Source organism: Callionymus lyra, chromosome 17 (genome assembly GCF_982586985.1).
Source record: "Callionymus lyra chromosome 17, fCalLyr1.hap1.1, whole genome shotgun sequence".
NCBI classification, from domain to species: Eukaryota; Metazoa; Chordata; class Actinopteri; order Syngnathiformes; family Callionymidae; genus Callionymus; species Callionymus lyra.
The window spans coordinates 3,770,745-3,784,017 of NC_141834.1; the positions used below are offsets into that span (position 1 = coordinate 3,770,745).

General features: G+C 34.9%; 1 protein-coding gene across 1 annotated transcript in view; it reads right to left on the minus strand.

The window, feature by feature from the left end:
- The window catches only part of thsd7ab (thrombospondin, type I, domain containing 7Ab), a 123,184-nt gene that overhangs the window by 6,213 nt on the left and 103,698 nt on the right, over positions 1 to 13,273 (minus strand). Inside the window, exons 27-28 of the mRNA XM_087778966.1 lie at positions 12,254 to 12,467; positions 723 to 810 (exon numbers count right to left, since the gene is read on the minus strand). Of these exons, the coding sequence (XP_087635092.1) occupies positions 723 to 810; positions 12,254 to 12,467 (302 nt within the window). The remainder of the gene's footprint in view (positions 1 to 722; positions 811 to 12,253; positions 12,468 to 13,273) is intronic.

Sequence of the window (13,273 nt, forward strand, 5' to 3'; positions counted from 1 at the left end):
CCTAAAGCTACACAACATTGTGTTGTTACTATAAGTCATGTGCAGTATTAGCATCAGTGTCATTACACTTTACCTAAACTTCAATTTTAGCTACACACAGACATCAAACTTTTGTGTTTGTGTGCATTTCAGCTGTGTTGCTAACTTTCACTACCAAACAAACTAGAATTCTGATGTTTTTATTTGGATGAACATATTAATTATTTAACTTGCTATTAGTGTGCAGAAGTGAAATCTGCTAAAGTGGACTAGCTATCCTAACAATGGATCCATAATGATCTTGCCATGACTCTACTGCTGCTACCTGGCCTGACCTCACCTGCGCGGCAGCTTCACTCGGCCAATCAGGCTGGTCACATGACACGGTGGTGGCGAGGACTGCTGCTGGTACTTAAACCTGCGGAGGACGTGCGGGGGTGTCGGTGGAGGGCTGGGGGGTGCTCTCTGGTTAGCTGCTGCTGGACTGGGCCAGCTCTTGGCAGTCGGGGCAGGTGTAACTTATCTCCTGCACGCCCCCCCACACCGCCGCCCCGTTGGCGTCGCACTCCTGAGCCTTCAGGGAGCGATGCACCGAGGCACAGTAGCTGCTGCGCTCGTTCGAAGGAAGGAGGTCGGGATGCAACGGAAGATAAACAAATGATGATGATGATGATGATGATGGAGGGAGAGGCGCGAATGTGAAGGTTCACGGGGTGAAAGGTCATGAAGGAGGCAGAACTCACCAAGCGAGGTAAATCATAGACACTATGAATATGAGGAGCACGACGGCTCCTGCTGCTACACCGTACACCCACATCTTCAACTTCCCGTCTGTGGAGAAGCACATGACCACAGTCTTCACCGGCAACACAACATCTTCACCGTGACACAACATTCTCAATGACATGTAACATGTTCACCAACACAAAACATACCCTGACTCAGTTGCCTTTGAAACTGAGTCAGGGGACACAATACCTTCAATGACACACAACATCGTCATTGACACATAACATTTTCACTAACACACAACATCTTCACTCACACAAAATGTTCACTTACACACAACATCCTCAGTGACATGTAAGGTCTTTACTATCACACAAAATCCTCACTAACACACAACATCTTCACTGCAACACAACATCCTCATTGACGCGTAACATTTTCACAAACACAAAACATCCTCACTCACACAAAATGTTCACGTACACACAACATCCTCACTTTAACATCCTCAACATCTTCACTGCAAAACAACATTATCAATGACACATAACATTTTCACTTCACACAACATCCTCACTAACAAAAACATCTTCACTGCAACGCAATATCCTCAATGACAGCATTTTCTCTAACACACCACATCCTGACGAACACACAACATCCTCACTAACACACAGCATCTTCACTAACACACAGTATCTTCACTGTAACACAACATCCTCAATTACACGTAACATCTTCACTCACATACAACATCCTCACTTACACACAACATCATCAATGGCAAGTAACATCTTTACTAACACACAATATCCTCACTAACACACATCTTAAATAACACACAACATCCTCACTAACATACAACATCTTCACTAACACACAACATCTTCACTAACACACAATATCCTCACTAAAACACAATATCCTCACTAACACACAACATCTTCACTAACACACATCTTCACTAACAAACAACATCCTCACTAACACACAACATCTTCAATAACGCACAACATCCTTAATAACACACAACATCTTCACTAACACACAACATCCTCACTAACATACAACATCCTCTCTAACACACAACATCTTCACTAACACACATCATCTTCACTAACACACAACATCTTCACTAACACACAATATCCTCACTAACACACAATATCCTCACTAACACACAACATCTTCACTAACACACAATATCCTCACTAACACACAATACCCTCACTAACACACAACATCTTCACTAACACACAACATCTTCACTAACACACAACATCCTCACTAACACACAATATCCTCACTAACACACAACATCCTCACTAACACACAATATCCTCACTAACACACAACATCTTCACTAACACACAACATCTTCACTAACACACAACATCTTCACTAACACACAATATCCTCACTAACACACAACATCCTCACTAACACACAACATCCTCACTAACATACAACATCTTCACTAATACACAATATCCTCACTAACACACAATATCCTCACTAACACACAATCTCTTCACTAACAAACAACATCCTCACTAACACACAACATCTTCAATAACGCACAACATCCTTAATAACACACAACATCTTTACTAACACACAACATCCTCACTAACACACATCATCTTCACTAACATGTAACATCTTCACTAACATACAACATCCTCACTAACATGTAACATCTTCACTAACATGTAACATCTTCACTAACATGTAACATCCTCACTAACATGTAACATCTTCACTAACATGTAACATCTTCACTAACATGTAACATCTTCACTAACATGTAACATCTTCACTAACATGTAACATCTTCACTAACATGTAACATCTTCACTAACATGTAACATCTTCACTAACATGTAACATCCTCACTAACATACAACATCCTCACTAACATGTAACATCTTCACACTTGCACTGGGTCTGAGGATCTTCAGTGTTAGCAGCTCGTGCAACAACCGTGTTAAAGTTGTCGTAGCAAAGCTGCTGCTGTCAGAGTGGAAACCTCTTCACCTCAGCACAATCTCACTGTGATTGCTCTATTGTTTTCACGTGTTTAACCAAAATCATCGTCTGACGTCGGATGAAAATCCAGAAGCTATAAGAAGACTTGTTTAAAACCTTTTGACTTTATGTCTTCCTTCACTCCAGGGATTACTCTTAAACCTCCTCCAGGCTGGGATTAAGAAAGTTTAGGGTTTTGACAAGTGTTTAACTTGTGGAGCGTCTTCACAAATGCTAATGACACTGTTTCATCTCTTCTGTCTGTGGATCTATCCTTGTTTTGTTTGGTCCCTCACTTTCAAGACATACTTTCACGCTGTTTCATTTAATTCCTCGCATTCTACATACTGTATGTGTTTATGTACCGAGTGTTTCTACATGTGTGTTCATGTACTGAGTGTTTCTAAATACGTGTTTATGCACCAAGTGTTTTTACATGTGTGTTCCTGTACTGAGTGTTTCTACATATCTGTTAATGTACCAAGTGTTTTTACATGTGTGTTTATGTACCGGGTGTTTCTACATGTGTGTTCATGTACTGAGTGTTTTTACATGTGTGTTCCTGTACTGAGTGTTTCTACATATGTGTTTATGTACCAAGTGTTTTTACATGTGTGTTTATGTACCAAGTGTTTCTACATATGTGTTTATGTACCAAGTGTTTTTACATGTGTGTTTATGTACCAAGTGTTTCTACATATGTGTTTATGTACCAAGTGTTTTTACATGTGTGTTCATGTACTTAGTGTTTCTACATGTGTGTTCATGTACTGAGTGTTTCTACATATGTGTTTATGCACCAAGCGTTTCTACATATGTGTTTATGTACCAAGTGTTTATGTACCAAGTGATTTTTCCTGTACTGAGTGTTTCTACATATGTGTTTATGTACCAAGTGTTTTTTCCTGTACTGAGTGTTTCTACATATGTGTTTATGTACCAAGTGTTTCTACATAAGTGTTTATGTACCAAGTGTTTCTATACATGTGTTTATGTACTGAGTGTTTCTACATATCTGTTTATGTACAGTGTGTTTCTACGTACGTGTTTATGTACCGAGTGTTTCTACATATGTGTTTGTGTACCAAGTGTTTCTACATATGTGTTTATGCACCAAGTGTTTTTACATGTGTGTTCATGTACTGAGTGTTTCTACATGTGTGTTCATGTACTGAGTGTTTCTACATATGTGTTCATGTACTGAGTGTTTCTACATGTGTGGTCATGTACTGAGTGTTTCTAAATATGTGTTTATGTACAGTGTGTTTCTACGTATGTGTTTATGTACCAAGTGTTTCTACATATGTGTTTATGTACCAAGTGTTTCTACATAAGTGTTTATGTACCAAGTGTTTCTATATATGTGTTTATGTACCCAGTGTTTCTACATATCTGTTTATGTACAGTGTGTTTCTACGTATGTGTTTATGTACAGTGTGTTTCTATGTATGTGTTTATGTACCAAGTATTTCTACATATGTGTTTATGTACCAAGTGTTTCTAAATATGTGTTTATGTACCAAGTATTTCTTCAAATGTGTTTATGTACCACATGTTTCTACATGTGTGTTCGTGTACTGAGTGTTTCTACATGTGTGTTCATGTACTGAGTGTTTCTAAATATGTGTTTATGTACAGTGTGTTTCTACGTATGTGTTTATGTACCAAGTGTTTCTACATATGTGTTTATGTACCAAGTGTTTCTACATAAGTGTTTATGTACCAAGTGTTTCTATATATGTGTTTATGTACCAAGTATTTCTACATATGTGTTTATGTGCCAAGTGTTTCTAAATATGTGTTTATGTACCCAGTTTTTCTACATATTTGTTTATGTACCAAGTGCTTCTACATATGTGTTTATGTACGCAATGTTTCTACATATCTGTTTATGTACAGTGTGTTTCTACGTATGTGTTTATGTACCAAGTATTTCTACATATGTGTTTATGTACCAAGTGTTTCTAAACATGTGTTTATGTACCCAGTTTTTCTACATATCTGTTTATGTACAGTGTGTTTCTACGTACGTGTTTATGTACCGAGTGTTTCTACATATGTGTTTGTGTACCAAGTGTTTCTACATATGTGTTTATGCACCAAGTGTTTTTACATGTGTGTTCATGTACTGAGTGTTTCTACATGTGTGTTCATGTACTGAGTGTTTCTACATATGTGTTCATGTACTGAGTGTTTCTACATGTGTGTTCATGTACTGAGTGTTTCTAAATATGTGTTTATGTACAGTGTGTTTCTACGTATGTGTTTATGTACCAAGTGTTTCTACATATGTGTTTATGTACCAAGTGTTTCTACATAAGTGTTTATGTACCAAGTGTTTCTATATATGTGTTTATGTACCCAGTGTTTCTACATATCTGTTTATGTACAGTGTGTTTCTATATATGTGTTTATGTACAGTGTGTTTCTATGTATGTGTTTATGTACAGTGTGTTTCTATGTATGTGTTTATGTACCAAGTATTTCTACATATGTGTTTATGTACCAAGTGTTTCTAAATATGTGTTTATGTACCAAGTATTTCTTCAAATGTGTTTATGTACCACATGTTTCTACATATGTGTTTGTGTACCAAGTGTTTCTACATATGTGTTTATGTACCAAGTATTTCTTCAAATGTGTTTATGTACCACATGTTTCTACATATGTGTTTGTGTACCAAGTGTTTCTACATATGTGTTTATGCACCATGTATTTCTACATGTGTGTTCATGTACTGAGTGTTTCTAAATATGTGTTTATGTACAGTGTGTTTCTACGTATGTGTTTATGTACCAAGTGTTTCTACATATGTGTTTATGTACCAAGTGTTTCTACATAAGTGTTTATGTACCAAGTGTTTCTATATATGTGTTTATGTACCAAGTATTTCTACATATGTGTTTATGTGCCAAGTGTTTCTAAATATGTGTTTATGTACCCAGTTTTTCTACATATTTGTTTATGTACCAAGTGCTTCTACATATGTGTTTATGTACGCAATGTTTCTACATATCTGTTTATGTACAGTGTGTTTCTACGTATGTGTTTATGTACCAAGTATTTCTACATATGTGTTTATGTACCAAGTGTTTCTAAACATGTGTTTATGTACCCAGTTTTTCTACATATCTGTTTATGTACCAAGTGCTTCTACATATGTGTTTATGTACGCAATGTTTCTACATATCTGTTTATGTACAGTGTGTTTCTACGTATGTGTTTATGTACCAAGTTTTTCTACACATGTGTTTATGTACAGAGTGTTTCTAAACATGTGTTTATGTACCCAGTTTTTCTACATACTTGTTTATGTACCAAGTTTTTCTACATATGTGTTTATGTACCCAGTGTTTCTACATATCTGTTTATGTACAGTGTGTTTCTACGTATGTGTTTATGTACCAAGTATTTCTATATACGTGTTTATGTACCAAGTATTTCTACATACGTGTTTATGTACCAAGTATTTCTATATACGTGTTTATGTACCGAGTGTTTCTACATATGTGTTTATGTACCAAGTGTTTCTAAACATGTGTTTATGTACCCAGTTTTTCTACACGTGTGTTTATGTACCCAGTGTTTCTACATATCTGTTTATGTACAGTGTGTTTCTACGTATGTGTTTATGTACCCAGTGTTTCTACATATCTGTTTATGTACAGTGTGTTTCTACGTATGTGTTTATGTACCAAGTGTTTCTACATATGTGTTTATGTACCCAGTGTTTCTACATATCTGCTTATGTACAGTGTGTTTCTACGTATGTGTTTATGTACCAAGTGTTTCTACATATGTGTTTATGTACCAAGTGTTTCTACATAAGTGTTTATGTACCAAGTGTTTCTATATATGTGTTTATGTACCAAGTATTTCTACATATGTGTTTATGTACCAAGTGTTTCTAAATATGTGTTTATGTACCCAGTTTTTCTACATATTTGTTTATGTACCAAGTGCTTCTACATATGTGTTTATGTACGCAATGTTTCTACATATCTGTTTATGTACAGTGTGTTTCTACGTATGTGTTTATGTACCAAGTATTTCTACATATGTGTTTATGTACCAAGTGTTTCTAAACATGTGTTTATGTACCCAGTTTTTCTACATATTTGTTTATGTACCAAGTGTTTCTACATATGTGTTTATGTACCCAGTGTTTCTACATATCTGTTTATGTACAGTGTGTTCCTACGTATGTGTTTATGTACCAAGTTTTTCTACACATGTGTTTATGTACAGAGTGTTTCTAAACATGTGTTTATGTACCCAGTTTTTCTACATACTTGTTTATGTACCAAGTTTTTCTACATATGTGTTTATGTACCCAGTGTTTCTACATATCTGTTTATGTACAGTGTGTTTCTAAACATGTGTTTATGTACCAAGTATTTCTATATACGTGTTTATGTACCAAGTATTTCTACATACGTGTTTATGTACCAAGTATTTCTACATACGTGTTTATGTACCGAGTGTTTCTACATATGTGTTTATGTACCAAGTGTTTCTAAACATGTGTTTATGTACCCAGTTTTTCTACACGTGTGTTTATGTACAGAGTGTTTCTAAACATGTGTTTATGTACCCAGTTTTTCTACACGTGTGTTTATGTACAGAGTGTTTCTAAACATGTGTTTATGTACCCAGTGTTTCTACATATTTGTTTATGTACAGTGTGTTTCTACGTATGTGTTTATGTACCCAGTGTTTCTACATATCTGTTTATGTACAGTGTGTTTCTACGTATGTGTTTATGTACCAAGTGTTTCTACATATGTGTTTATGTACCCAGTGTTTCTACATATCTGTTTATGTACAGTGTGTTTCTACGTATGTGTTTATGTACCAAGTATTTCTACATATGTGTTTATGTACCAAGTGTTTCTAAACATGTCTTTATGTACCCAGTTTCTCTACACATGTGTTTATGTACAGAGTGTTTCTAAACATGTTTTTATGTACCCAGTGTTTCTACATATGTGTTTATGTACAGTGTGTTTCTACGTATGTGTTTATGTACAGTGTGTTTCTATGTATGTGTTTATGTACCAAGTATTTCTACATACGTGTTTATGTACCAAGTATTTCTACATACGTGTTTAAGCACCAAGTATTTCTACATACTTGTTTATGTACCGAGTGTTTCTACATATGTGTTTATGTACCAAGTGTTTCTATATATGTGTTTATGTACAGTGTGTTTCTACGTATGTGTTTATGTACCAAGTATTTCTACATACGTGTTTATGTACCAAGTATTTCTACATACGTGTTTATGACCAAGTATTTCTACATACGTGTTTATGTACCGAGTGTTTCTACATATGTGTTTATGTACCAAGTATTTCTACATAAGTGTTTATGTACCAAGTATTTCTACATACGTGTTTATGTACCAAGTGTTTCTACATATGTGATTATGTACCAAGTGTTTCTATATATGTGTTTATGTTCCAAATGTTTCTATTTATGTGTTTATGTACCAAGTGTTGCTATTTATGTGTTTATGTACCACGTTTTTCTACATATGTGTTTATGTACCAAGTGTTTCTACAAATGTGTTTATGTACCAAGTGTTTCTACATATGCGTTTATGTACCAAGTGTTTCTACATATGTGTTTATGTACTAAGTGTTTCTATTTATTTGTTTATTTACTCAGTGGTTCTACATATGGGTTTATGTACCCAGTGTTTCTACATATGTGTTTATGTACCCAGTGTTTCTACATATCTGTTTATGTACAGTGTGTTTCTACGTATGTGTTTATGTACCAAGTATTTCTACATATGTGTTTATGTACCAAGTGTTTCTAAACATGTGTTTATGTACCCAGTTTTTCTACACATGTGTTTATGTACAGAGTGTTTCTAAACATGTGTTTATGTACCCAGTTTTTCTACATACTTGTTTATGTACCAAGTTTTTCTACATATGTGTTTATGTACCCAGTGTTTCTACATATCTGTTTATGTACAGTGTGTTTCTACGTATGTGTTTATGTACCAAGTATTTCTATATACGTGTTTATGTACCAAGTATTTCTACATACGTGTTTATGTACAAAGTATTTCTACATACGTGTTTATGTACCCAGTTTTTCTACACGTGTGTTTATGTACAGAGTGTTTCTAAACATGTGTTTATGTACCCAGTTTTTCTACATACTTGTTTATGTACCAAGTTTTTCTACATATGTGTTTATGTACCCAGTGTTTCTACATATCTGTTTATGTACAGTGTGTTTCTACGTATGTGTTTATGTACCAAGTATTTCTATATACGTGTTTATGTACCAAGTATTTCTACATACGTGTTTATGTACCAAGTATTTCTACATACGTGTTTATGTACCCAGTTTTTCTACACGTGTGTTTATGTACAGAGTGTTTCTAAACATGTGTTTATGTACCCAGTGTTTCTACATATCTGTTTATGTACAGTGTGTTTCTACGTATGTGTTTATGTACCCAGTGTTTCTACATATCTGTTTATGTACAGTGTGTTTCTACGTATGTGTTTATGTACCAAGTGTTTCTACATATGTGTTTATGTACCCAGTGTTTCTACATATCTGTTTATGTACAGTGTGTTTCTACGTATGTGTTTATGTACCAAGTATTTCTACATATGTGTTTATGTACCAAGTGTTTCTAAACATGTGTTTATGTACCCAGTTTTTCTACACATGTGTTTATGAACAGAGTGTTTCTAAACATGTGTTTATGTACCCAGTTTTTCTACATACTTTCTTATGTACCAAGTGTTTCTACATATGTGTTTATGTACCAAGTGTTTCTAAACATGTGTTTATGTACAGTGTGTTTCTATGTATGTGTTTATGTACCAAGTATTTATACATACGTGTTTATGTACAGAGTGTTTCTAAACATGTGTTTATGTACCCAGTTTTTCTACATACTTGTTTATGTACCAAGTTTTTCTACATATGTGTTTATGTACCCAGTGTTTCTACATATCTGTTTATGTACAGTGTGTTTCTACGTATGTGTTTATGTACCAAGTATTTCTATATACGTGTTTATGTACCAAGTATTTCTACATACGTGTTTATGTACCAAGTATTTCTACATACGTGTTTATGTACCGAGTGTTTCTACATATGTGTTTATGTACCAAGTGTTTCTCAACATGTGTTTATGTACCCAGTTTTTCTACACGTGTGTTTATGTACAGAGTGTTTCTAAACATGTGTTTATGTACCCAGTGTTTCTACATATCTGTTTATGTACAGTGTGTTTCTACGTATGTGTTTATGTACCCAGTGTTTCTACATATCTGTTTATGTACAGTGTGTTTCTACGTATGTGTTTATGTACCAAGTATTTCTATATACGTGTTTATGTACCAAGTATTTCTACATACGTGTTTATGTACCAAGTATTTCTACATACGTGTTTATGTACCGAGTGTTTCTACATATGTGTTTATGTACCAAGTGTTTCTAAACATGTGTTTATGTACCCAGTTTTTCTACACGTGTGTTTATGTACAGAGTGTTTCTAAACATGTGTTTATGTACCCAGTGTTTCTACATATCTGTTTATGTACAGTGTGTTTCTACGTATGTGTTTATGTACCCAGTGTTTCTACATATCTGTTTATGTACAGTGTGTTTCTACGTATGTGTTTATGTACCAAGTGTTTCTACATATGTGTTTATGTACCCAGTGTTTCTACATATCTGTTTATGTACAGTGTGTTTCTACGTATGTGTTTATGTACCAAGTATTTCTACATATGTGTTTATGTACCAAGTGTTTCTAAACATGTGTTTATGTACCCAGTTTTTCTACACATGTGTTTATGAACAGAGTGTTTCTAAACATGTGTTTATGTACCCAGTTTTTCTACATACTTTCTTATGTACCAAGTGTTTCTACATATGTGTTTATGTACCAAGTGTTTCTAAACATGTGTTTATGTACAGTGTGTTTCTATGTATGTGTTTATGTACCAAGTATTTCTACATACGTGTTTATGTACCAAGTATTTCTACATATGTGTTTATGTACCAAGTATTTCTACATACTTGTTTATGTACCGAGTGTTTCTACATATGTGTTTATGTACCAAGTGTTTCTATATGTGTGTTTATGTACCAAGTATTTCTACATACTTGTTTATGTACCGAGTGTTTCTACATATGTGTTTATGTACCAAGAGTTTCTATATATGTGTTTATGTACAGTGTGTTTCTACGTATGTGTTTATGTACCAAGTATTTCTACATACGTGTTCATGTACCAAGTATTTCTACATACGTGTTAATGACCAAGTATTTCTACATACTTGTTTATGTACCGAGTGTTTCGACATATGTGTTTATGTACCAAGTATTTCTACATACGTGTTTATGTACCAAGTATTTCTACATACGTGTTTATGTACCGAGTGTTTCTACATATGTGGTTATGTACCAAGTGTTTCTATATATGTGTTTATGTACCAAATGTTTCTATATATGTGTTTATGTACCAAGTGTTTCTATTTATTTGTTTATGTACCACGTTTTTCTACATATGTGTTTATGTACCAAGTGTTTCTACAAATGTGTTTATGTACCAAGTGTTTCTACATATGCGTTTATGTACCAAGTGTTTCTACATATGTGTTTATGTACCCAGTATTTCTACATATGTGTTTATGTACCAAGTGTTTCTATATGTGTTTATGTACCCAGTGTTTCTACATATGCGTTTATGTACCCAGTATTTCTACATATGTGTTTATGTACCAAGTGTTTCTACACATCTGCTTATGTACCCAGTTTTTCTACATATGTGTTTTTTTTACCAAGTGTTTCTACATATGTGTTTATGTACCAATTGTTTCTACACATCTGTTTATGTACCCAGTTTTTCTACATATGTGTTTATGTACCAAGTGTTTTTCCTATATATGTGTTTATGTACCAAGTGTTTCTATATATGTGTTTATGTACCAAGTGATTCTACATGTGTTTATGTACCAAGTATTTCTATATATGTTTATGTACCAAGTGTTTCTAAATGTGTTTATGTACCAAGTGTTTCTACATATGTGTTTATGTACCAAGTGTTTTTCCTATATATGTGTTTATGTACCAAGTGTTTTTCCTATATATGTGTTTATGTACCAAGTGTTTCTATATATGTGTTTATGTACCAAGTGATTTTACATGTGTTTGTGTACCAAGTATTTCTATATATGTTTATGTACCAAGTGTTTCTACATGTGTTTATGTACCAACTGTTTCTATATATGTGTTTATGTACTCAGTGTTTCTACCCATGTGTTTATGTACCAAGTGATTCTACATGTGTTAATTGATGTGAGTTGAACATTAAACATGGTAAAAGAAGAGAGAGCTAGAACTTTGGCGCCATCTCATGGAGAAACACCCACAGGAAACGCAGCAGCAGTGCAGAGAGTCGAGGTTTTCACTTCACAGCTCCTGAAAAGTCTTCAGCAAGGGTCTGGGGTAGAGGACGCGGGTGCGGTCTGACCTGGTCCGTAAGGCTGCAGGTACCAGGTCCGGCCCGAGCGTCCGGGCTGGACAGTGGAGGGCAGAGTGGGGTTAATGGCACGACTGGTCTTTACATCGCCCTTCTTGTCCCCTGCCGTGGGGATCTCCAGGATGGGGATGGGGGCACATTGGTCCAGCTGCCCGGTAGGAGAGAGCACTTCTGTGAAGCCCTCCTCGCACATGCAGACACCCGCCTGCAGGGGGCGGTAGAGCACCAGAAAATACGTTAATTTAAAGCTTCTCAACAATGCGAGATGATTCACGATATACAGTAAAAATCCTTCTTCTCATCTTCATCCGTTGGTTAATTTGTCATTTGAGTCTTTGTTGCCTTCAGATAAAAAATAAATATGAATCTTAATTATTTTGTTTAATTTATCCAGACATCAATCAGAATAATCTTTTATAATCGTTCAATACAAACTATCCTTGAATGAAACCTGGAGGTTGAATTGATTTTATTATTAATAAATATCGTTGTTGAAATAATTATTCAAGCATCATTTGTAACCCTTTTTAAAATATCTCCTATATTTTACTTTTAAATGTATTTAATGTTTTTGGAGGTTTAAATACATGTATTTAAATGAATGCTCGAATGTACAAGGACACAACTATTCAATCAAATACTGCAGAAATATTTCTGGCTTTTAAAAGTTTACAATTCCACTTGAAAACTGCAGAATAATGTAGAGTGCATGAAAATAATGAAACTGAAAAATAACATACATAAGTATTCAAAGCCTGAATTCAGCTCAGGTTTCTTTTGTTTCCAATGATTATCATTGAGATGTTACGACGTGATTGGAGTCCATCTGTGGTAAATTCAGTTGGTTGAACATGATTCGGAAAAGGACACAACTGTCTATATAAGGTCCAACAGTTGACTGTGCATGTCAGGATTGTCATGACGCATGAGACTGGGAAAAGCGTCAGAAAAACTAGACATAGAAAACTAGACTAGTAGGATAGAAGGAACGATCAGAGACATCCAGGATGA